This window comes from Solea solea, chromosome 11, assembly GCF_958295425.1.
Source record: "Solea solea chromosome 11, fSolSol10.1, whole genome shotgun sequence".
In the NCBI taxonomy this organism is placed as follows: domain Eukaryota; kingdom Metazoa; phylum Chordata; class Actinopteri; order Pleuronectiformes; family Soleidae; genus Solea; species Solea solea.
This window is the reverse complement of record NC_081144.1, coordinates 15109369-15135306: the sequence shown is the minus strand read 5'-3', so window position 1 is coordinate 15135306 and position 25938 is coordinate 15109369. Positions and strand designations below refer to the sequence as shown.

General features: G+C 40.6%; 2 protein-coding genes across 12 annotated transcripts; one reads left to right on the top strand and one right to left on the bottom strand.

The window, feature by feature from the left end:
• Positions 1-1047: 1047 nt before the first annotated feature.
• ccdc30 (coiled-coil domain containing 30) lies at positions 1048-15325 on the top strand. Of its 7 annotated transcripts, none has more exons than XM_058642086.1 (29): positions 1048-1145; positions 1857-2009; positions 2744-2926; positions 3131-3251; positions 3387-3577; positions 3860-3946; positions 4119-4193; positions 4691-4847; positions 5164-5235; positions 6772-6887; positions 6986-7089; positions 7200-7392; positions 7510-7608; positions 7967-8095; positions 8572-8709; positions 9024-9202; positions 9305-9569; positions 9909-10031; positions 10548-10718; positions 10854-11063; positions 11383-11540; positions 11688-11853; positions 12128-12249; positions 12358-12499; positions 12618-12754; positions 13160-13277; positions 13434-13498; positions 13601-13802; positions 15212-15325. In XM_058642086.1, exons 2-29 carry the CDS (start codon positions 1995-1997, stop codon positions 15323-15325), a joined length of 3852 nt encoding a protein of 1283 aa, XP_058498069.1. In that variant the 5' UTR covers positions 1048-1145; positions 1857-1994. The 7 variants fall into 7 exon arrangements, with proteins under 7 accessions (XP_058498069.1, XP_058498072.1, XP_058498071.1 ...); XM_058642089.1 differs by having other exon boundaries at positions 4116-4193; positions 9927-10031; XM_058642088.1 differs by having other exon boundaries at positions 4116-4193; positions 12131-12249.
• On the bottom strand, positions 15257-24903 carry znf362b (zinc finger protein 362b). Of its 5 annotated transcripts, none has more exons than XM_058642096.1 (9): positions 24621-24903; positions 22398-22461; positions 21866-22094; positions 20751-20855; positions 19613-19931; positions 19007-19231; positions 18794-18872; positions 18438-18596; positions 15257-18345 (listed from the first exon to the last, which is right to left on the bottom strand). In XM_058642096.1, exons 2-9 carry the CDS (start codon positions 22458-22460, stop codon positions 18229-18231), a joined length of 1296 nt encoding a protein of 431 aa, XP_058498079.1. In that variant the 5' UTR covers position 22461; positions 24621-24903; the 3' UTR covers positions 15257-18228. The 5 variants fall into 5 exon arrangements, with proteins under 5 accessions (XP_058498079.1, XP_058498077.1, XP_058498080.1 ...); XM_058642094.1 differs by having other exon boundaries at positions 21866-22121; positions 24621-24902; XM_058642097.1 differs by lacking the exon at positions 24621-24903 and adding an exon at positions 23740-24529 and having other exon boundaries at positions 21977-22121.
• Positions 24904-25938: the final 1035 nt, after the last annotated feature.

The window sequence follows — 25938 nt, the reverse complement described above, 5'->3', positions numbered from 1 at the left end:
AACGAGTCAAATGAGACCCACCCATGGGCAGTGGAGGCACGTAAAAACCACATGAAAAGAACTTCTCTGTAAACAGTCTGCTGTATGTGCTTCTCTGGTATCATGAGCATTTTGCCATACCTCATACAACCCATTCAAGAGCTGACTCTTACTCGAGTAGATATGACAAATAAACACACGGCTGCAACATAGCTCACATTTCCACACCAGAACTTTATGAGTATTCAGAGTGCACTGGTCACACTGAAAACATCTGGGTGGGACACATCATGCTAACGTGCCCAAATGCATGCACTGTGTAAGGGTCAATGGAGGTAACAGCCAAACTTATTATCAAGCTTGAAAACACCAGTTTTACATTTATTTATATTCAATATATATTCAGAAAGTGCAAAATAAAAAAAATGGATGATACATTTTGGAAAAAGTGGAATAAGGTTAATTCAAATTGCAAGATTATTAAAATACTGTACAAAGTTTGCCTTTCAATTCATTCATTTTATATTCCACTCTATTCTGTTTTGTATTTAGTTTCATAGATAAACCAGTGAATGCTAACTAGAAAACCGAATGAAATTATAAAAATAATATATATAAAAAAGGATATATATATATATATATATAACGTATAATTACGAATTTCTGTATGTTTTTTTATGAGTAGATCTGTTTTACATATTGTTCCAGATAAAAACAAACACTTTTATTTTGAAATTCCGTGAAATATCGTATTAATATTGTCATTGTGATATATTTTTAAGATTTTTTAAGCCCATCCCTTACTGAACAGGCGTTTTCTTTTTTTTTCACTTGTCCGGCCACAAATGTGTAAATTACAACAATAATCCGTTGCCCCATGCTTTCTCTGAATGGTACGGTCCGTTGCCTAGGCGAAAATAGAAGCGGATTCACTCCGCCACGCCTGTCCACAGGCATGGGAACCCGAAGAGGCGAAGACCCGCCTCTTATCCGTCTCTGATTGGGTTATTGTTGAAGAATACGAACAATTATTGGTTAATACTGAGGAATTTTCTAGACAAAGCCAATGAGAAGCGTTGCAGGGGCAGCACTCCGCCCTCCGGGGGTGGGATGAAATAACGGAGGTCTAAGCGCTTGATTTTCTCGTCGCATTTACAATTTAAAAGGTGAGTGAAACGTTCCTTGCACTCTTATGAGCTTTATCACTTTCAAGAAACAAGCATTAAATCAAGAGGTTTCGGTCATTACAGCCAAAACATTTTACGGTAGTCACCAATTAGTGTCAAAGCTATAGCTACGGTTGTTAGCGATGCAGCGCTAGTCTAATATGTAGCGTAACTTCGGAACAAACTTTGCTAACTAGCAGGTAGCCACAGTTGCCTCGTATTGTTATTTATTAGCTTATAAGCTTCTTAAACACGCGGGTGGAAAGAGTTCAATTGCTACCCACGAACCTCTTTCACATTAATGAGCTTGCTTGACCAAAAAGGAATGTAAATGGTCGTTGTCCTAAAAAAGAATCCTCGTTTGCTCCTCCTTGTCAGACATTTTGGGGAGAGTGGTTAGCTTGGAATTAAAATGTTTTTAAGTTTCACATTAAGGCAAATTAAGTATAAAAAGTAGAGATTTTAAGGCCAAATGCAACCGTCTCAAGTTCTTACAAAACCTGCCTTTATGCTGGCCATATTAAATTATCTGATAACAGTAGTAGCAGATGAAATATAACTAATTAGCTTGAAGCTTTGCATAGTTTCAGGTGATGCATTGTACCTCGTCTATCATAAAGGGGGTGTGGCTGCTTTAATCTCAATTCCTCTTACTCCATGTCCTAACTTGACTTTGACAGTATTGTTTTTAAAGCATTGTGTGTTTTACAGGTTAAACGGAGGACGTTGTTATGGATACAATGCTACAGCAATCCTTTGGATAACATGTAGGCGAAAAGCCATCCACTTCCACTACTGAGGAAGAAGTGCATCACTCACATGCAGCTTCAACAAACTTAATGTCTAACCATGGATGATGAAGAGGTAACACTCATTTAAACTTACATTTTGATGATATTTTCTGGGGATGTAGTTTATTTCCAGAGGAGAAATTATTAGATTTTGGTGAGGGGTCTTGGCGGTTATTATTATTATTATTATTATTATTATTTAAAGTGTTTTTGCCACATATATCATGATAGCACCAACACAGACCATTTGGTGTGATGTTTAAATACATCACATCATGAGACCTGATATCTAAATTGTGACATTTATGTTGCATGTTGTTAGAGCAGCAATGTGTCCTGAAGTAATTTAAATGCTGCATGTGGGTCTGCTCAGGTTACAGGGCCTACAAAGTGCAGTATTGAATTCAGTAACAGGTGTTTAGTGCTGGCATGCCCCTCTGATGTTCCCTTATGTGTCTTGTAAATGGATCAGTTTTCATGTGGGCTGACAACCTTGAACTAATAGTGTAGTACAGGATATATATTAGATCAGTGTTTGACAGAGGTAAGTAACAAACATTTAAATATGTGCTTACGTTGCAGATGAAGCATAGCATGATTAACAATAAAAATTAGCCCATAGTAGGAATAAAGCGCAAAAGTGCATGCAAAAGGTAAGGAAACATGCATCATGGTAAAATAAGCAACAGTGCTCTACAGTTAAGAGATTGACAGTTGCTGCGACTGCTGCTTAATATATGGTCAACAATTTACTGGTTAACATAATATTAGGTTCCATAACATTCAGCACTTTCTCTGGATCCTTAGCTGCAGACGGAGCTGGACCAGATTTCTAGGCGGCTTCAGGAGGATGGCTTACCTCCAGCTGCCAGTGCGGAGGAGCGGCAGCGTTTTCTGTGGCAGCAGCTGCTTAGTGGGGAAGAAAAGCTTCAGTCAGTCAACCAGGAACTGCAGACCTTACGTACCCAACAGGCTAATGAGATGAAAGAGGTGAGACTTGTTTGTGTTGTAAAGACTCTTACACCTAAATCCTTATGATTTAGGTTTCCCAAACATCCTTGTCTCACATAGTCAACTTTTGTCAGTGAAACATATTTAAATGCTATATATGTGGGGTACTAATGTAATAGAGTACTAAGCCAGATGCTCAAAATGGCTCATTATTCTGTGTTTGTTTATATCTTTGTCTGTCAGGTGGAGAGCTATGTTGCACATATCCGTGGGCTGTTGGAAGAACGCGAGGGTCTGACTGCAGACTATGAGAAAGACAATGAACAGCTGCGACATGAACTCCACCAGATCCGACAACAACAGGGTAAAACTAGGGATGCTGTGTGTTTGGTATTCATTCCTCTTGCTTGTAGCCTAGCCTGACTCACCTTATTAGAACACTATTTTGTTTTTACATTTTATTCCAAGAACTAATCAGTGTAAATGTCCTTTCCTTTAGAGAGTCAGAGCAAAGAGCTGGCGGAGATGCTGGCTCAGGAAGAACTTGGAGAGATGGGCTTGAACAGCCCCAGTGAGCAGGTGGCTTACTTGCTGGTGGAGAGGGCGACACTGCTGGAAAGGCTGGAGGCTGCTGAGAGAAGACTGGAAAGTCAGAGCCTTACTGGAAACTTAACAGAAGGCTACCACCAGGTAAATGACTGACCTACTTGAGAGGACTCAGTTTTTTGCATGGAAATTAATCACATCTAAACCCTTTACATGTTTCTACAGTTGATAGACTGTAGTATGAACTGTCACCATGTGGACTATAAATGTAACATAGCTTCCATTATTGTGACTTCACAGTCTGTATTGACTCTGCAAATTAATCTAAAAACTTCATAGTTATAGGGGGTAGTGGTTAATTATCCAAGGCAAATGCTGACATATATAATTGTGGTAAAGTGAGTTTCTGTCTATCTGTGACACCAGGGGCAGGAACACATTCACCACATGATGGGGGAAGAGCTACGGCAGCAGAAGGAGGATCTACAGAAAAGAATAGAAAACATGACCAAGGTGAGGCGACTCTCAATCTGTCCTCACTGACGTGCACATTTATTTCTCAGATTTTTCAGGGTGAATTAAGATTGTAAAGAAAACTAACAACCAAGTTATTTTTCCTTTTGAAGTACATTGACACGGTTTGTCTGTTGTGATTTTCCACACACACGGTCTTTCCTCTCAGCAGTGTACATCCCAGAGTCCATGGAAGAAGCTGTTTGGGCTGCGCAGGTCTGGTCAGAGCAAGCACAATATTACCCCTGTAGGTTTCCACCGGTTTTCCAGCTTCTAACTAACTAACTTGGTAACTAACCGATGTTATGATGTAGAGTCAAACGAAGGCATCGTGGGCTTGTTAACAACTGGTTCTCCTTTTTGAAATTCAGTTCACACTGATGATGTCCCTTGATATCTGCACTGCCACTATGATGCAGATAGTATTGCTTGTCTCGGTAACACACTGTCAGTGTCATTTTGTGACTACTGATAAGTCTTGGAAATGGGTGAACAGGAGGTATGGGGTGTGCTGGCATGTCACAGGTAACAGCATGTGTACCTTTTGTCCCATTAGTCATGCTCTGCAGTTGAATGCTGAAATTATTCTGCAGCTCACTGCTCTATCGTCTTATCAGGCCTGCAATGATGATGCATGTCTCGTTCAACAGCATGGGTCACCTGCATCTCCACTCTTGCTACCAATGCTCTTTCCTGCTCTTCTCCTCCCACTCTAACCATCCTTAACTTATTTGTTAACACCAGGCCCACTGTGAGGAGACTTCTCAGGAGCGAAATGAGCGCCAGCGGCTGGAGAGAGACCTGGAAGAGGCGTCTAGGAGGCTGGCAATGGCTCATCAAGATATCCGCAGACTCACCAATGAGCTGGATGTTGCCAAAAATAATAACCTGGATTCAAGTGGTAAGTCGTGAAAGACTCACAATATGAATCACTCAGAGAATATTCACTATATGTTACAGTATTTGCTGTTTTGTAAGTAATATGCATGATTACACCAAATACCTTAATGAATGCAAAAATGGTTAGGCCTTGGATTTAGTTAATATAGTAATTTCACCCTCTAATCAGTGTTTTTCTTTTGTTGCTTTTGGATCTGGAGTTTCACTAAAGTTGATTGCAATGATGCACTAACATAATTTGAGTAACACTTAAATGGCATTGATTAGCAGAAAGTATATTTCTGCTCAATAGACTTAAAATATGCTTATGATCTCAGGCTCTGGACTCCAGGGAATGGTCCAGGAAGTAGAAAACCTGAGGAGTGAAGTGGACAAACTGAAACACTGTGGTGAGACACACTTGGCTGTAATATACATTATTGCAATAAACACAGCCTAACTTGATGTGCTTCCTATCACTTGACCACATCTCACACTCAATTCCCCTTTGTATGGAGAAGATGTGTCGTGTAGTGGTGCTGATTTTCAAGAACAAGGGTGATGTGCAGAAGTGTAGTAATTACAGAGGCATAAAGTTGATCAGCCACACCATGAAGATGAGGGAACGAGTTGTTGAAGCTTGGTTAAGGAAAGAAGTGAAGTTCAGTGAGCAACAGTATGGGTTCATGCCAAGAAAGAGTACCACAGATGCAGTGTTTGTTTTGAGAGTGCTGATAGAGAAGTACAGAGAAGGCCAGAAGGAGTTCCACTGTGTCTTTGTGGATCCAGAGAAAGCGGATGATTGGGTGACAAGAGAGGAACTGTTGTACTGTATGAGGAAGTCAGGAATGGCAGAAATCTGTGAACGGATGGGTTCAGGGTGGATTACATCAGGGATCATCTCTGCGCCCCTTCTGCAATAGTTTGCAGTGGTGATGGACAGGTTGACAGATGAGGTCAGGCACGAGTCTCCGTGGACTATGTTGTCAGATGATATTGCAATCTGTAGTGAGTGTATCGTGCAGGTGGAAGAGAGCTTAGAGAGGTGGAGATATGCACTGAAGAAAAGGGGTATGAAGGTTAGTAGGAGTAAGACATGATACCTGTGCATGAATGACAGTGAAGATGCAAGGAGTAGAGGTAGAAGAAGGGGATGCATTTGAATACCTGGGGCCAACCATAGAAAGCAATGGACAGTGCACAAGAGAGGTGAAGCACAGGCAGGGTGGAGAGGTGGACAAGATATATCCATCCATCTTCTACCACTTTATGCTCCACATGAGGTCTCCACACATTTGCTAAATGCGTGCGGCAGGAGCCCTACGTGCTGCAACAGTGACCAGGATTCAGTGTCACATGACCACTAGTAGGCCTAATTAATCACCGTCCTCTCGCTAGCATCCTCCCAGCTGCACAGGTTAGCCATTGTAGTTATGCTAATAGGGAGAAAACATGCAGACACCAGCCCCCACAACCAAGTCTTTGAATAATTGTATTATTTGCTCTTGCTTGTACTGTATGCCGCACAATTCAGACTTCAGTGTTTTCACGTTGAAGTTCAGTTATAAGTCTGAAGAAGGATTGTTTACTTTAAACACTGTGTCCATTGATGTAATCTGTAAGCAATATTTAACGAGTTATAACTCATAATTAAAATCTGAATTTTAAAGAATATCGACTAAGAGGCTCAGTCAAATCTTAGAACATCTCCTACATGCACTCATACTTTGCAATAAACAACACTGTTGCAGGTCTAGGACGTAATATAAAATCCCATTACTTCATTAAAATACATCAAAAGTAAAAAAAAAAAGTTTTTCCCACCATTATTAACATTATTGACTACATGTCTTTATAAGTCATGGTACACTTAAGGTGTAACAGGTTTAAAAAAAAATAATACAGTATACTGTATAATTTCATGGTCTGAATGTTTTTCTCCACAGATATGATGAAACTCAAACAAGCCAAAGAGGAAAATGACAGACTAGATGCTGAGAACAGAGCTCTGAGGGAGAGAATACGCACTATAGAATCTGAGAAGGAACATATCCAAGAACAGGTTGATATTTATGAAATGTATTTACCAAAAACATAACTCAGGAAACCTACAAATGTTGTTAGAGATGCCTTGATTGATCATTGTTCTGTTTTTTTCAGTTGGCATTAAATGATGCAGACCACGATTTATCTGGAGTTTCGAAGGACAAGGGCGCTGGCATTAAAACACAGAACAATTCTTCTGTGGATCACATTCATAGAAGGCAAATTTATGAATTCCTCAGTATCTGAAACATGTCTAACATTTATTTTGACTTGATTGGGAATATCCTACCCGCTCTTTCCGACTTAAATCATCATCATTCTGCATTAGGTGTCGCGAGGCGATGGAAGATGGGCTTGTGCAGGTGAGAGAGCTGCAGCGGCAACTCCAGAGGCTGCGCAAGGAACAGGAGGAGCTGGAGGAGAGGAATGAGGAGCTGGAGGCGCTGTTGGGCGAAGCTCAGAATACCAGCAAGGAGGAGAGGCGACGCCATGAGGGCGAACTGGAGGGTCTGCACAGGAGGGTAATCAGCAGCACTACATTGTTGTTCAAAAAGCTCACCCAATTTGTCAACATGACAAAAGTTAACTCTTTCATACTTTATTTATTGGCTGAGTAATAATCTGCTCTGGTCAAACAGATCAAAAGCCTGGAGGCAGAAGTGAAGAAGCAGGATGCCCATGAAAAATTCATGAGAAATGGGGAAGAGGTTAAAGCCACCGAGTCCTACTTACAGCTGGTAAGAAATTAATTTCATAGCAATGTTTACTCTGTGGTATACATCATTCAGTAAATCAATGTGACTTATATCAAGCTCCTCCTGTATCACAAAAGCATGTATTCCTATTAGTTGCATGTAAAATAATGAATGACATGATTGGGGCTGATCTCTGTCAGTATTCCTTTTCCACACGTTGGCGACTGGTAGGGCCTCCAGAGTCCCAAATATAAGTATTAAAATGATTAAAATTGATTTAGCATAATATGCCCCCTTTTAAGTAAATTAAATTAATTTGAGTTTATATACAATGCTTCCATGACTCTCTAGGACTTGTAAATACTCTGCTTTTGCTGTGTGTGTGTGTGTGTGTGTGAAGCACTTAAGGGATGGAAGCCAGGAGAGATTGGCTCTTTTGGAGGCACGACTGACAGAGGAGAAGGACTGGAGAAAGCAGCTCGAGGTTGATCTCAGTGCTGCCCAGGCTGCCCTTAAAAAAGACAAAGAGGTAAAAAAAAATGCTCTCATATTGTTACTAGAGCTGAAACAATTAATCAATCGACTATTTTGATAATCGGTTAATCGGTTCAAAGCTTTTTTCATGATTAAAACAAGATTTCCGATTGTTTAAGCTTCTTAAATGTGAATATTTTCTTAATTTCTTTGCTCTGGATAACAAAGAAATCATTAAAAGTTAATCATTTTGGTTTGTGGACATAACAAGACATTTGAGAACATCATCATTTCCAGGTTTAAAGAACACAATCAACATTTTTTAAGGTTTTCTGATATTTTATGGACCATACGATTAATCGAGAAAATAATCGACAGATTAATCGATTATGAAAATAACCGTTAGTTGCAGCTCTAATTGTTACGTTGTGAAGGAAAAGGAATGGCACAATAAGCATTTTGAAAATTTTAACAGTAAGAGTTGCTAAGTAACAGTAAGTTTTCATTAATTATTTATTCTCTTCACTGAAGGCTTTGCAGATAGGTGAGCGAGAGCTGAAGAAGCTAAGAGTGGAGGTCAACAGCCTTCAGACAGAATGCCAGCAAGGGAAAACTCTCATCAAGAGTCTCACCCAAGTCAAAGGGGAAAAGGCAGTTCTGGAAGAAAAGGTTTGTTAGTCCTACATGTTCACCTTCTATCACTCACACAAGGAATTCACAGGAAAGTAGAGAAGATAAAATTGTATAAAGAAATAAAAATGCATCACCCAAATGAATATTGATATTCATTATATACAATATAAGATTGAAAAAGAAAAAAAATATACCCACTACAATTGTTTACGTTAATTACCAGCAAATCAAAACATACTTTAGAACATCTAAACATGTTGGCATGGTTTTACAGGCTGCATCATATTGACATTTACACTACTAAGATGAGTTTCTCTCCGTCTTTCTGTCTTGGACTCTCTGCCTGTCAGTTAGCCCAGATGGAGCGCGCCCACAGCCGACTGCAGAGTGAGCTGGAACGCTGTAAGAACAGTAGCAGGACACAGGAGAACCGAAAGGAAAACCGGCTTGAAGTGGACCAGCTGCAGGAACAGGCTGGTCGACTGACTGCTGAATTCTGCAGCCTCCAGAAGGCACACAACACACTGAGGTTGTCCATGCAGTAGTGTGTGGGAGACGTGTTCAAGTTTCAATCAAAGATCTTCTGTTTAATGAATGTACATTTTTACTAAGTTAATCCATTGTCTTCCAGGGAAGAAATGGTTTCTGAGCGAATGCAGATTGCTGAGCTCCAGGCCAAACTGAGCTCCGCTGTCCAGGACAAGCTGGCAGCTCAGGGAGACAGAGAGAGACTGGAGATTGAGATACAGCACCTCAAAGTGCAGCTCAAGTGGCATCAAGAGCAGATCTCGTCTACAAAGGAAGCACTTAGCAGCCAGAGGTTTGAACTGCACACGGCTCATAATGATTCCAGTCATAGTCCAGTGGAGAGGAGCAACGATGAAAGCTTGCATCAGGTAACTGGTTTTATGTCTTTGATTTGTAAGATATGTGAAATCATCTTGTTTTTTAATTAGTGACATGCTCAGAAATGGGAAAAAAAAGGGAATTTCCTTCAGCATTACAGAAGTTGATGACTTTATAGTCGCTTTATTGTGTATTAGTAAGGCACTAGATTCCCTTTTTACCAGTTTAAGGACATTTTTCTATAGCACATCACTGTCACACACGTCTGCTGCTATCAGCAGACGTGTGTGACAGTGATGTGCTATAGAAATAGATAAAGCAGATTGAGAGGGAATTTCCTCCTCAAGGCACATGTAGATCTCATATGTGTATGTGCGTTGTGTCTGTAGCTTTCATGTATGAAACAGGAGCTGAATAATATGCAGATGAAGCTGGAGGAGGAGCAGCAGCTGGCCTCTCAGCATCAGTTGGCCCTCCAGGCTCAGGTCAATGAAGCCCAGGCACGTATTAAGGTACAGTACATAAACACACACACACACAAAACAGCAGACATCTTTAAAGGCCAGTCAATCAAACCAGACACTGTCTCATTTGTAGCCAGTATTTAAAGTTAAAGTTTCAGGGCTTTTTTTTTTTTTTTTTTTTTAAAGTTTGCTTACATTTTCCTATCGAAGCACCTGCGTTATGTCTCCATAGTTAAGGGATCATATAAATGAGGGCACACTTAGATGTAAGTAGTATGGTAATAATACAAATATTTTTTGCTTAACCTGTAACATTGGTGGTATTTTGCACTTTCTGTTTTGTTCTGATGATTATTGCAAAAGCTTTAGGCAACACAATTTCTGTGCCGTGTCATGATTTTGACATCATTTGACCAAATGTATTAAAAAAACATGTGTGCTTTTGATATATAATCCCCCCCCCCAAATAAATCTCAGCTAAATGCACTTCTGATTCTACTTTTTAAAATTTTATCCCCCTTGATATTAACCTTTCTCAGCCTTGCTTGTCATTTTCTTCCTCAGTCCCAGGACTCGGTGCTGAATCAGAAGACAGAGGAGGCCAAACAGATGAAGCAGGACCTGCAGAGGGCCCAGAGCCTCTTTGCCTCAGCAGAGAGGGAGCTGCGCTATGAGAAAGAGAGGAACATGGACCTGAAGAGACACAACACCCTGCTGGACCAGGAGAAACTCAAGGTGAGTATTTAATTACAACACATTTGATGATTTCTAAAAGCCTTAATCACATTCTTTGTCACTCATTTGCCTCAATGTGAATACTAATTGAACAAATGTCGACGGTCCAACGGATACATTTTGTGTTTCCTTTAGCTTTGTGCAGAGCTGAAGCAGATCCAGACTAAGCTGGTCCAGGTGGAGCAGACACTCCACACTCAGGTGGGTGAGAGTGAACGTCAGCAGCAAAGAGTCCGAGAACTGGAGTTGGAACTGGCACGTAGCTCCACAAATCGCAACACCACCACCAGTCTGCAGGAGGACCTGCAGGCTGAGAGGGGGCGGCTCATTGCAGCTGACAAAAAGGTAGGTCCTGCCGCCAGTGTATGGTACATGTTATAAGAGACATTTTTTTTTTTAATCAAACTGGTGAAAAATCCTGAAATATTTCACCACAGGGGTCAACATGTTCATCTAAACGAGGCTAAATCTGGTGATGTAATTATGAATTTACATCACCAGAGATGCACCAATTGTGTCTGAGCATGTGACAAAGGTTTGGTAGATAATTACGGACACCATGAGACATCTTAAAGAAATTCTTGGATGTTCTGGAAATGGAAGTCAGGTTGTCGAGCTCATGTGGTCTGTTAGAGTCATCAAGTGAATCCTGTTTGAATGGCAGGTGTTGGAGCTGCAGCAGCAGCTTAAAAATGCCCAGCATCAGCTGCGTGTGGAGGAAGCTCGGGCCGGAGAGAGCAGCCGCCTGGAGCGGGACAACGGGGATCTGTCTGACACCTTATCAGCACTGAGAGCCCAGCAGCAAGAGGAGCACTTAACCAGGTCACACAGACTCTAGTGCTGCTCACACCACTCACTTTGACTTGTTTCCTGTTGGAGTAACATTGCAAGTTTAAGGGCACGATTGGGGTCTCTCTTTATGTTGACCCTCCATTTAACCATTGTTTTTTTTTTCCATTTCTGCCACAGGAAGCTATTAGAGCAGCGTGAGGAAGAGCTGCAGCAGCAGTTGCGCTCCTTGAGGCAGAAGGAGGCCTCCTTGACCAGGAAGAACACGGAGCTTAGTCACCGTGTTCAGCAGCTGGACACCCGTCTGGCCATCCTAGAAACTGAGCTTAGCAAGGCCAGGGAGGAGGTAAGGAATGCTGCAGGGTTTTGGACACCTTACACACATTTAGCTCTTCCACTATGTTAATTTTACATGACATTTAAAATCTTTGCTCAAATGTGACTTATATGGACAGGTTCTCTGTACTTAGCTTTGATTGTAATTTCAATCACTTACAATATCTCATCATCCCTGAGATGTTTTTCTTTGAGTCTCTTTGAAATGTTGGTATTTTCCCAAGACAGGTTTTTAATCATGACTTTTTTTTACAATATGAAGTTTTCTGTTATATGTCCTCCAGCAGAGAGACAGCCAGACGTCCAGCCACAGGCTGCAGGAGGAGGTGGCGGCCAGTCAGCAGGAGTGTGACAGACTGCAGGAGGAGCTGCAGGAGGTTCTCCTTCAACTTGACATGCACGTCAGGTGAGAAACACAAAGTGACACCAATATTTACACAGATTTAATCAATACTTGTAGACATGTGAAGAACTTGGTGCTTTTCCTGTGATTTCCCTTCTTCCTTTAATTTAGGAAGTACAATGAAAAGCAGAGTCAGCACAAGACCAAGCTGCGACAGGCCAAGCAGCTCTTTCTCAAAGCAACGGCACAGAGGGACCATACCATCCAAAACCTGGAGAACGACCTGGAGCTGGCCTTAAGCCTCTCACACAAGGTAAAATAGATCTTGCAGGACGATGTTTTAGTGCCATTACTTTTAAAGATATGTATTCTTTTTGAAATTTCTCACTTTGTATGTCTCTTCCCCTGGTGCCCTGTTTGGTGGCTCACAGGAGAAGGAAAGGATCCAAACAGTGATGGAGGAAAATGATAAACTCTTGGACGAGAAGAGGGAACTGTTGAGGAAGATAAGCGAGGCAGAGGAGATGGGAAGCACTGGCATGAGGACGGCCTCAACTGTTCAGCACAGGTATCTTCACACAAAAGCTATGGAACACACATCCTGCTAAGAGCGTGAAAGAGTGAAATGCTGTGTTCAGAGGTTTGATAGTTGGTTTTGTGAGAACCTTTTGTAGTGGAAAATGAGTATTACATGTCATTACCGTTGTTATTCATCATTTTTTCCTCGCAACCACGTGTTACATAGTAGATGAAAGCCAAACAAAATGGTCTTCAGTTGTAATTGTTGTTCATAATGGCTGAATAATTCAACAAGAGTGAGTCAGTGAGTCACTGGGTTTGATCTAAGTAAATTTCCTGCAGTGATGATTTGAAAGCAATCATTTCCATTGTCATGTGTGTGCATGTATTAGTGAGGACACAAAGGACACACTGGATAAATGTGTTTTCATGAATGAGTATTCATTTTTTCAAGGGTCAACGTCTTAGAAGTGGAAAACAGGCAGCTACAGGATCGAACCTTAAAGCTCTCCAATCAAGTTAGTTCCTTAGAACGCGCCCTGAGGAATACCCAATCCTTCTACAGCCTGGAGGTAACACTACACAGTAAACCTGTACATCTCTTCATTACAGTATGTTAATGCCACCCACAAATGCAAGGTATCTGTAATCTTTTAAAATTGCTCATACAGCATTAGTGTTTATTATGGTAATAAAAGGTTGTAATTCAATGAATGATTGCTCAACAGAATGTCAAGAAAGTGCACTCGTCTGATAATCTGTGTGACAGCATCTTACAAACATCTACACTAAGGTAAAGCAGTTCCCAACAGAACTAATAATAATAATAACTAGTAATCTGTAATTAGCAGTCTAGCTTGATATCTTACACTCTCCCATATATTTGTGTCGCTAGTTTGACGTCAGGCTCCTGTGACCCACTGGACATCCTGGACAAAATCTGCCGCGTGAAGGTAGGCGGGCACCTGATGGTGGACAGCACCCGAGCGCCGGTCTCCACACACCAGCTATCAGAGCAGAGTTACCTGAATCTCACCTCCCCACTTGTTTCTACTGTGGCCAAAGGCAAAGAGGAGAACTCTGAGAACAGTGACAAGGTACAGTATGAGACCATGTTTACAAACTAGCAGCAAGGATGAATGCTGAATCTTGATGCACTTAGTTTCTACCCACTCTCCTGGATACAATCGGTACAATGCAATCAGTGTAAAAGAGTAAAAAAAAAAAATTTTTTTAAAAAGATGGTAATATGAAAGGGGCCGTCCACTGCAGTTCTGCTCTCAGGGTGCAATCACTTTTAAATTATAAACAGATTCCCATTTGTCTTGCAAGTACTGTATTTTGACTCAGGTACAGACTGAGAGGGAACATTTGTATGATTTAAAAAAAAAAAAATGTATGTGTCAAATATTTTATGACATATTCCAAAGGCAGGTGGATATTATAGAAAACTTAATTTGGTGGCAAAATCCTGTTTGTCTGCACATGCTCATATTTAGTGAGTTGTTTGCACCAGCGCACCAAAGCAAAGACTTGTGTTGGTTCATGGTACTGATGTAACCTTTGTTTTTAGTATTAAGGTACCTGAGTAGGTAGTACGTCACATTAGTGCACATGAGGATGAATTTGAATGGGACTGTTTTAAACTAAGCACTTTATATAAGAAGACTTACTTGTGTTTACATTAGAGAAAATGTAGCAATGGCATGTACCCCCCCCCCCCCCCCCCCCCCAAGTAATTTAATCTCGGCAGTGTTTTCTATGAAAAAAATACCTGTGGTGTTGTATGCCTATAGTTTTACTGTGTCAAAACAATTATCTTTCAACACATTTGCCGTTTTTACATGTTTACAACATCCGTGCAGATATGGCATAGAACAGTGATACAACATTGAAGTTGTGGACCCACTTTATATCCAATATGGGATATATGTGGTGAGCTGTGAGGAGCCTACAGCTGGCCAGCCACTCCAGCTTTGTAGTTAAAAAAAAAAATAACAACAACAAAAGCATCCACAATGTTGGCAAAAGCCACAGAATTCCAGAAGTTTGTTTTGTCTATTTTCAGCTTCCCACACTGTTTTTCTCCCTCTTTACATTTGTCAACCCTGACGGTTTCTTCTAGGAACATTCAATCAGAAAAAAAGTACTTGTACTTTAGCCACAAATACAGTCAGTGGAGATCAGTGTATTTTATATGCGGCATTAATTACATGGCATTGATTACCACTATTCATTTTCTATGTCGGTAATATTTGTACACGCTGTATTTTGATTTCATTGTGCCTGAAATGAAGTGTTAAACTATATCTCGCTGCTTCGTGAATAATAACAAAAGCCTATTTGCGACAGACATAAAAACTGTGATGTAATCGACAAGAAACTTGCTGTAGACGTGTAAATACATTTTTAAACAAAACTATTTTCATAAATAAAATAAAACAAATAACTGATGTAGTACATTTTCTTTCTTTTCTGTCCCATTCACCTTGTTTTTTTTTTTTAGAAAACAGAACTATTGGCAGGTCGACCCTTCAGTAAACAAAGTGAGGAATTTGTAACAGTCTGTTTATTAAACAAGGTAAAGATACAAAGCTTTTTTTTCCTTTTTTTTTTTTAAACATTGATAACCTTAGTTTAACTTCTCAGTCTTGGCTGTGCATATTTAGTTGTCTAGAAACTGTTTATGAAACCACAATGCAAGACAGGAAAAAGTGTAATAAATCTACGCAATATCTTTTCATAGGGAACATGGGTTAAACAGTTATCATACAGTTTACAGCTCAGGAATTCCATGCGGAAGGAAAAATGTGGAAGAAAAAAAAAGAAGAAAAAAAAAGGTTTACACAATTGAATACTGCAGAACACAATACAGAGTAATGGAAATGGGATGATAAAACAGTTAAGGCTTACATGTAAATAACTGATATAAAACATGAATATTAATAACATACAGGTAGACTAAAATTATTACAGTAAAGTCCATACATAAGCTTTTACAAAACCCAAACAGAGCATGTTTATGAAAACTCAAAAAATAGGTACTACAAATGAATAACATGTTTTACAGTACAGCAACATGTACATTTTCCCATTATCTCAAAAGAGAGCAAGTTGAAGAGGCAGGGTCTGTTGTTGGCGTAAATGTCTGTATTCAGGCCAGTGGCTTGAGTAATAGGTTTTTATTCTTTTGAAAACATACTATATACTGTATATGTATTTTACAATTATTCTCAGTTCCATCTCGAACATAACATCTAGCTGTAGCACCTGTTCTGAAGTGCCCTGAAGAACACAGGGTACTCTATTAGTACCATCCGGAGTTTAGTTACAGTAAAAATACAACAAACAATACTGTGTACAATAAAGAGAAAACAAAATGAAATGGGGAAGCATCACCTCCACGTAAACTCAAAATATAGGCCTATGAAATATGACTTATACTGCAGTTTATTTTAAAAGGGTAAAGCTTATTAAAGATTAAAAAAATCTTAACTGGGTCAGAGTACAATAACTTCACATTTTGGTCCAGTGGTTGGGTTTAAAATTTACCACTCATTTCTGCTGAAGTATATTTCAAAGTAGGGCTAAGTAGGGTGCAGCTGGCATTAATGCGTGTGAAATGTATTCATTCTCTGCAAAACATATTTGTAGTACTCAAAAAAGAGAAGACACACTTTTACAAGAGTTGTTTTTGTTTTTCTTAAAACCTTAACGAGGATCATTCTGTATATGGCACAGTGGGAGGAAAATGTAATGCAAAAGCTGCGTTTCTTTGATCATATTTCGACATCATAAAAGGTGCCGTGAAGATAAATGTCAACTACAGAGTGAAAGATTTTGGAAATGATAAAAAAAAAAAAACCCCACCTTTCTTTTAATTATTCTGTGATTCCCTCCTCAAATTAACAAGGAAATGTCTTAATACAATCATTAAATGTTAAAATTGTCATCCACCGATTGCCTTTCTCCAAATTTAGAGGACCCTGTTAATGTGTACTTGCACAGAAATTCAAAACAAAGAAAGTCATATAAAGACTGTTATTTCTTTTTACACAGTCAGCTTAGCTGCCACTAGTAATGCCCTTTGGCATTTTCCATCCAACAAGATTGAAACAATTTGAGCCAAAAACCACAAGGCCTAAAAAGTGCTTTAAGATTATCTTTGGATGTCTCCAGAATACACCCAGCAAACGTTTTCTACTTTCTTAATTCTTTAAAAAGGGCAATCATATATATCACCTGGCACATTTAAGAAACCCATTACATGGAGGAAGAAGAAGAAGAAGAGGGGAAAAAAACCAAACTAACTAAAACATTTCTGATAGCCAATGCATCCGGCAGTTTACATGACGCTTACGAAAGTGCTTATTAAATCTGACACAAGACATTCTTTGCCACTCGATCCTCCGGACAACATCTAGCTGTTTTGTTACATTCACAAAATAACGCTGTGCTCATTTATGACAGACAGCCTGCGTCGAGACAATTTGAGGCAGTCCGCTGAATCTGAATCTAGCACTGAATGTTTACAGCGCCCTCAGAAGGAATTCAGACCTCTCCACTTAGTTCACACTTTATGTTGCAGCCTTAAGCTAAAATTATTTAAATCAAGTCGCCCCTGCATCACACCCCATCAATCTTCACTCACCATATGGGCTCATAAATGTAAGTGTCATTAAGGAATCCAGGCATCGCTCCTCACCTGCATAATACTGTTCCATCAGTGAAACATGGAGGTGACTACATCATGTTTGGTCGCGAAAGGCCTCAGAACATCAGATTGGGTAGAGGGGTTCATGCAAAAACCACTGACCCTAAGCATTCATCCAAGACAACACAGGAGTGTCTTAGGGGAACAATCAACTTGTTGTCCCCCATTTAAATGCCTTCGGAGACCTGGAAGCAGGTGTCAACTCACTTTCCCCATCCACCCTGACAGAGCTTGTCGCTTAATACCAAAGAGGACTTGGGACTGAAATGGCTGCCACAAGGCACCTATTGGACCAGGATCAAGATACCAGATGTCCGTCACACTGGTGTCCACTGATATGTGCCGTGTATTACTATCTATTTTCCTATCAATGGGTAGATAACTCACAAGACTGACATTATATACTATTAAAGAAGACCTGAGACTGGTGATTGAGACCATTAACTCCTCAGGAAAACGTTTATTGATGTTATAAATCAAGCGAGAAGTACTTCCATTCAAATGGAATAATGTATGCAAGCAGCAGAGTCGCTCCCCTTTTCAATATCGTCTTACTTCCTGGTCAGTCTCCACCGGCGAATCTCAAAACTACATTCACTTACTATATTGAGGGACAAACTCATTTTTCAAAGGTTTTAGGAAAAGACTGCAACATGAGAAGCGAACAAGTGTGTGGGCCTGAGTGCACTGTATGTCAGCTGTCATAATGCTAATGTAAGCCTTATGTAGATGGCCGTGGGTGCAGGGCCTCATAAGAACCAGCCGAACACAGACTCTAAATCCGACCTGCTGCTGAGCGGCCGAGGAGCTCAGATGAGGGAGATGCGTATGGGGATGCTGGGGGACTCGGTCCGCTGGGGCGACTGATGGCTCACTAGGTGCTCCACCACCGTGTGTTTGGACATGTGCTTCATAAGGTAGGTCTCCTGCACAGACATGGAAATACACACAATTGAATCACTGCATTGGTTGCATTAAAAAAAAAACGTGTAAAAACAAACAGGAAACGGCTACTCACTGAGGTGTATGCACGGCCACACATGCTACAGGAGTAGGCCTTAGCGTTTTTGATGGCGTGCGCTGACAAGTGAATCTGCAATGATGCGGAGTCCGAGTAGGCACGGTAGCAGTTTGGACATTTGTACGGCTTATCTTTATTGTGCTGCCTCTGGTGAGACTGTCGGGGGACACACACACACACACACACACAAAAGTGTTAACAAAAAATGTGACCCCAGCCTTTTTATTACGGCCAGTTAAAGAAATACATTTAAGAAAGAAAATGAACACTGGGCAGTTTTCTAACTTGGTATAATGTAACAGAGCACACGGTAACGTTTGTAGCAAAAGACATTTGTGTGAGAATATACTGACCTGGAGGTTAGACAGCTGGGTAAAAGCCTTTTCACATCCAGGGTGAGCACATTTATAAGGCCTATCACCAGTGTGGATTCTGTGGCAGAAGACACAAATGTAGCTCTTTTATTGACTTGAATGAAAGGTAAGAGGATGGATGGATGGATGGATGAAGCAGTAAGAAATGAAGGATTTAAACGTTGGCCTCTTTGTGTTCACAGCTGGACTGACCTGGTGTGCTGCTGCAGGTGTGACAGCTGACGGAACGAGTTCTCGCAGTAAGAGCAATGATAGGGTTTGATCCCCAGATGGATGCGCAGGTGCTGCGCCAAGTAGGAGGCGTTGGCGAATGTCTTGGTGCAGTGGGGACACTTGTGTGGTTTGGCCTCCGTGTGAGACTTCGAGTGAATCTGCATCTCTGACTTGGATAAGAAGGTGAGTGGGCACACTTTGCATCTTTGTGACAAAAGACAAGGGGGAGAAAGCAAAGGTGTGATCAGATCGGGCCGATTCGGCCTACACAAGAACCCCAAAACCCTCCAAAAAGGGTACAGTTTAATTCAAATGAGCAGTGCCATGCGGTCAGGGGACAAGTAAAATACTAACAATGATAAAAGAAAATCAATTTGTCCACTTGACTGTTCTATAAATTAGTTAGCATTTCCTGTTCAAATCCACGGGGGAACGGTGAGGTGAGGCAGCGATGAGCTGTGCCACACACACTGACTAAAGCAGGCAGTAGGCGCATGTCCATTGCTGCCTCTCTTCATATCGCCAATATACAAATCACCTTGCAGAAATAAACTTAAACAGTGGCAGCAGCTTTCCGCGTCGCACCTGTAGGTTTTCCCCTCTTTGGGTGCAATGGTGACACAGCCTTGATCAGCTAGGATGGGGTAGGGCACCACCAGCAGTGGACCTGATGCATTTTCAGCTTTGATCTTCTTTCGCCCCCTGGGTGCCTTGGGTGGGGGGCCCAACAATCCTGCAAGGCCTCCAGCCTTCATGTGGTCCATGCCGGGTCCGCTCGCCAGTCCAGAGATGATGTTCAGAGAGGGGGCCCCACCCAGGCGGTTCTGGCTGCTGGAGGTTGGAGTTGTAGGTGTCAGGGCCTCTGAGGTGCTGTGGCTGTCAGGCCGGGATGAAGGAGCCAGAGCTGTGGAGACAGGAATCGTAACTATTTTAAAACTACAGACAGATCAAAATCTAATCATGTCTGTGTAATGTGATCTAAATCTGTTTTTATTTCCGAGTTGTGCTGCTCACAAACAGACAGACAAAAGAAACAAATTAACTCCTTGCCAAAGCTAATGAACAAAATACACTATAAATGAATTCAGAGGATCTTTCAATGCATGCTCACACTGTGTATGTCATTGAATATCTATGTCACTGGCTTCCATTTCCCTTTCCTGCTGTGTGACCTAATTATCTTTTTTTTTTCTCCAAGTCTTCAAAGTGTTCAGACAAATCTGTATTGAGTTTTTCCAGTTATACATAACTTACAATCATCAAATGATTTTATAATCTATATAAATTATAGAAAAACAACAACTAACATTTGAAAACACAGTGATTTTTGCATGGTTTTCAAAATGGTTACATGCAGTGCAAAGAAAAGAAGAGGAAGATACAAGTCTGAGTGTGCAAAAAGTGTCCATCTCCTTTAAATCTTTAGATCTAATCTTAGTAACCCATGTTTTACACCTTTATCTTCAGCCACCAGCCTGAAAAATAACTATTCAGTGCGTTATATGCACAATTTCACACTTTTGTTGATTAAATATGTTGTTTTGTGAACCTTTCGACCCATTTTTGAGACAGTTTGCTAAGCTACCTGAATTGACACCAACTGTTGGTACCTTCTTTGTACTGTATACATCAGTGTATCCCAGCCTGCTGGTACAACATCTGATCTACAGTCTACCAAAAGTATGACTCGTCACATTTCAGTTCTTTTAAACCCCACCAGTACCTGAGCGATGGTTGATCCGGCCAGGTTGCTCGCCAAGCTGTCTCATGTGCCAGTCTTCCCACAATCCTTTGGCCTTCACTGCTGACTTGTCATCCATAGATCCATCTGAAAGTGGTCAGGTGATGTCATTTTAATCAGTGAACAGGAAATAGTGTACATCTGAGATTACCACGATTTACTGAGAGTAAACAAATGTGGAAAAATACTTTTGATACTTATATATATTGTAGTTGTGGATATTTGTAAACATGTGTTTCTTCACAAAACCCTATTTTCCATTGAACAAACAATGCTTAATGCCTTTGTGCATTAGTGTTGCTTTGACAACCACGTACATGTAGTGACACTTCCTAGATAAAACATTCTAAATTTAGCAACGTTTCCTGATTCAAACAAACACATTTGGATCAAAGAATAGGAAAAACAAACGGGAGCAAAAAAATCTCACCGAGCACACAATGGCGACTTTTGAAATTTGATACAGTTTTTTGTTTGTGGATGCTGGTAACACGTCAAATCTGTGTTTAAAAATACACTGAGGGTCAGTAACACTTCAATGCACAGTATGTGATTTCTACCAGTAGGGGTCCGTCAGTCAAAACAATAACAGAAAACCTAGTTTGATGATGATGTCATGAAGAAGTGTGTGATCCACCACTAGCGACTCAGACACACAATAAAACGCAAAACCAAAAGACTGGCTAACTAGTAGTACCAAATATTTCCCCCTTCACTGTGATGTTTCCTTGTAGGTTTGCCCTGGAAGTTCTAGCCGTCATAAACGGTAGTATACAAATGTGTTTGCTCACTTGCTATGTGCATTTCAAGTTAACAGGAAATCATGCAGCTAACACTGTGAAATGCAAAGGAGAACTGTAGGAGAGTCGAGTGTATGTACACTACACTACACATGTTGTTGCCTTCTCCACGGTCATTTAAAAATAGCAGAAATGGGTACAGCAGATGACGCTCGCTTCAATATAAATGTGGATTTAAAAAGTGTTGGAAACGTCTGGTTAATGTAATTGCACTCCTCAAACAATATTTACCCTAAGTCTTGTTATTTTTTAGATGTTATAATGCAGAAAGGTTCCATATTATATGTTAATGGATACCTTGTCCAGAGCTGGAGGCAGGGCGAGCATGCAGAGCGATGTCTGGCTGTCCAGAGCCTTGTGGCTGCGTGTGGTGACCCGGCACCTGCTGTGGCTTTGGGATTTGCATACCGTGCTGTGTGCTTCCATCTGGGGACGAGGTGGGCACCAGCAGAGTTTGCTGGGAAGGGTTGGAGGTAGGAGGCAGGTGCAGGGGTCGGATCTTCTCGGCCATCAGCTGCTCCTTGATCTTGTTAATGAGCACCAGGTTATCCAGCTGAAATGGTTAACGGGTCATGCTCAACAGACAACAGCCACCGTGTGTGAATGTCATTCATGCCCCAAAAAACACATCCCAGGACAGAAAACAGTGACCAGCACACAGTATACTTTTGTTGTTGTTATTGTTGTTGTTGCTTTTTAATCTACACGAAGGAACTGAACATTTCAGTGACAAACTGGTGCTGAACGGCTGAAAAGACATTCACACATGGAACAAATGGCAATGATATGTGGAGCTATCGCACTAATTACGTGTTACGAATGGACTTACCTGGCCTGGCATGGACGGCGGTGGCGGCCAGAAATACGGGTTGTTAAATCGAGGCTCTGCCATCCTGAAACAAACGGACATTTACATTTCAGTCACATTTCAAAGTCCAGTATTATTTAAGAAGCTGTTATTTCTTTACAAATTTCGATTAGATAAGCGGTGCATGATGCAAAACTCCATGCATTTAATTTAATTTGATGTATAAATTCTATAAATAGAGAATACACACTGACAATAAGGACTGTGTGGAGCAGCTGAGTCTGTGTGCACTGCCTTTATTATGTGTGTTCACCATAAATATTCCTTCATTTTTACATGATTTCAAAGCAATGACAATTTGAAGTATAAAGCTTCAGACAGTCTCAACTCAAACTGCTCTCCATTTTCAATGTGGAGACTGTGCTAATAAACGTTTGTGTCTGAAGGTACCAGAGAGTGTGAATGTTACAAGGTTACTGATCATTTTAAGACTGGTATTTGTCCGAAACATGTGTTCATATGTTATAATGCCTAAGTCCAAGTCCAAGTAAAATAGTGGTTGTATCAGTGCATATCCGTGTAATTTTTAGTTTCCACCTTTTTTTAATGGAAAATATGGAAAATAAGTGCAATGCATTGCAGACACAAAATGCAGAGACTAACCATAGGTATTTTACCTGATGGAGCTTGAGTCGGCAACGTGAACGTGTTTTTCAACGTGAATTTGTCATTTGCACATAATACCAATCTGAATGGCATCACAGAGAATTCAATTCATGATATTTTGAAATCCTGTGAGTGAAACTTCTTCCACATTACGCTGTACTGGAAAACAGCAGAAACGGTGGATGACTGTGAACGGATGCAGAAACCACAACGTTCCTTGGCTTAGAGTAAGGAGTGAATATTACTCCAATAATAGATTTGAAAGTAGTAACGAAACATGTTTTGATCACACTATCACACACAAGCTATTGACAACATCTAAATAATTGGACGACAGGTGTAACAATAGCACAGCACTGTTTTACTGAAATGGGATAGATCAAATGGGCCACATTTTGACTAAGTCAGAATAAGTGAAGTTTAGGGGTGGTGGCTAAATCATATAAAGTATACAAGTCATTTATAAATACAACACAATATTCAGTGCAGTATGTTTATGCTCATTTGAAGATTGCCTAAAATTAAAGTGTATTTAACTGCAAAACAGGAGTCTAAGGTTGCATTTCTATGGTTAAACCAGTTTAATTTTATGAAAAAGTGCCCCAAAAAGCCCCCAATTCCTGATGCCAAACCTGTGTCAACATTGTAAAAGAGTGGTTGTCATAATTTAAATTAGGCCTACAGTTGAAATAGTAACCTCATTTTGAATGTTGCCACTTGCTAACACAGAGACATTTAGCTTCTGTGCTCTGCTCCTTTTGTCTCCACAGTGAATTTATAAGAAAATACGTGCAAAAATACCACGTCGCTTAAATGTTCAGCTAAACGCGAAGACTAGGTTAAAAAAACACACACGAAACTTTCCATCCTTTGACTTTTTTCGGACATGTGTGGACAGAGAGCAGGTCTGATCCGGCTCCGACGGAGCCTGAACGCGGATTCGCCCTCCCGCTACGAGCCAGACACACTCAGACAGTTTTCTTAAAACATTTCCAGACAAAAGAGAAACAAAAATGGCAGCCTTATTTTTATAAGGCGGGACGCCATATTCTGCAGAGCCCCCCAAAAAATTTAGGAGCGTGAGCATGTTGTCGTGAGGCGACAGTCGGGGAAGAAGAGCGGCGGACACGGACACAAAAAGGTGTGTTTATCGTTGTGTCAAAGACATGATGGGTTGTTTACGGCGGAATAGCAGGTTTGAATAGCCCGGCCTCCACATCTTAAAAAAACTGACACTTCCTACAACAACCATGCTTCTCAAAAAAAAAAATAAAAAAAAATAGCACGGAAATAGACAAGATGCAGGCTCGACTCTAAACGCCTCATCGATTATTATCAACCGTGCTGATGCGTTCAGGGTCCGAGCACACCCAGCGACACAATGCCTCGCCTGCGCTGTTGCCATCTTTAGCAGAATCCACTTTTAGGGCTGATGATTTTTTTTTTCCACATCCTGCAACTTTTGAGCGAATCAAAGGGCAGCGATTGCATTTCTGTGCACAATCGCACGCAACCGGGAGTCAAGCGCTCATTACTGACATGCACAGCAGCGAAGAGCCAAAAGACATGCACAAATACCTGGTGTCCCGGTTGCAGATATTGTCTTGCGAGTACAGCTATAATATAAAAGGTTGATGTGCTGTCTTGCCTGCCTCCAGTCGTCGGACCACCGCTTCCGGGTCGCTTTGTTCACTTCTGGGTGCCGTTGCAGACTCGCTGTAACTGCACAGACTCTCACTACTCTCACACGGAAATATTCTGCTAATGGTGCCGCTTTGGACAATTTCTCACAATGACCTTCTTTATTTACCTTTAAAGGACGACGAAGAGCATTTTTTGATGAAATTAACCGCGTTTCCTCTGCGCGTTTTGGATGAATTTAGACGACTTACAGATGTGCAAGCTTGTTCACTCAGATCCTGAAATATCAACAGCACATTGTGGAAATACTACATTTATTTAATAAGAGAGCAAGAAAAGTAGACAACTACGTTTAGAATTAAACTACATATGTATATATACATATACATATATATATATGGTAAAATTTGCATCATTTAAGTTCCTTTTCAAAAATCTTTGTAATTAACTGGTCATAAACAACATTTTACAAAATGCTCTGCATAAAAACAAGCACATCCCCACACTCAAACAAAGCACATTTAAATTGCTCATATTCAGAAAGATTAAACATAAGGTACACATTAAAGAGATGAAGGTATGATGGAGTATCGGGGCCAAACTAAGTGCAAAAAGAAAAAAAAAGAATAAAGTTGTTATATTAGGATGTTTTTTTTATCTAATTGCTCCACGTTTCTCATCTTGTCGCAGATTGCAGCTGACCGTCTTTGCTTGATATCATAATACTACGACTTTATCCTCGTAATATTCCAACTTTTTTAATATTACAACTTTATTCTCGTAACATTTACGACTTCATTCTCGAAAGATTCAGTGTTTTTTTCTTTTCGGTTTGGCCCTAATACTCCGTCAAATCACGAAGGAAGCGCCATAGAGGTAGAAATTACAATTATATGTAACAAATAACCAGAAGAATAACCTGAATTAAAATCAAGATGGGGGGAAAAAACAAACAAAAAAAGCCATCCATCCATCTTCTACCACTTTATCCTCCACATGAGGGTCGTGGGGGGTGCTGTACCAAGCCCAGATGACATAGGGTGAAAGGCAGGGTACGTCCTGGACAGGTCACCAGTCCATCACAGGGCGAGAAACCCCCCCACAAACGGGGAGAGCACACACAACAAGTGTGTAGATACAACGTAATCAGGCAGAAATAAACAAAACAATAATTCGGTCACAGTGTAATGAGACAATTGTAGTATACCCAAATCAAAAGCCATATATTCAAATGTACATTTCTAATGAAAAAAAG

What these genes read in the sequence shown, in the direction of transcription:
- ccdc30 (XM_058642085.1), top strand. An exon ending in GGACAAACTGAAACACTGTG is followed by an intron (nt 5,236 to 6,771) that starts GTGAGACACACT and finishes TTTTCTCCACAG; the next exon opens with ATATGATGAAACTCAAACAA. An exon ending in CCGAGTCCTACTTACAGCTG is followed by an intron (nt 7,609 to 7,966) that starts GTAAGAAATTAA and finishes GTGTGTGTGAAG; the next exon opens with CACTTAAGGGATGGAAGCCA.
- znf362b (XM_058642093.1), bottom strand. An exon ending in CACCTGCAGCAGCACACCAG is followed by an intron (nt 18,873 to 19,006) that starts GTCAGTCCAGCT and finishes CTTCTGCCACAG; the next exon opens with AATCCACACTGGTGATAGGC. An exon ending in GTGGCCGTGCATACACCTCA is followed by an intron (nt 18,346 to 18,437) that starts GTGAGTAGCCGT and finishes ATGTCTGTGCAG; the next exon opens with GAGACCTACCTTATGAAGCA.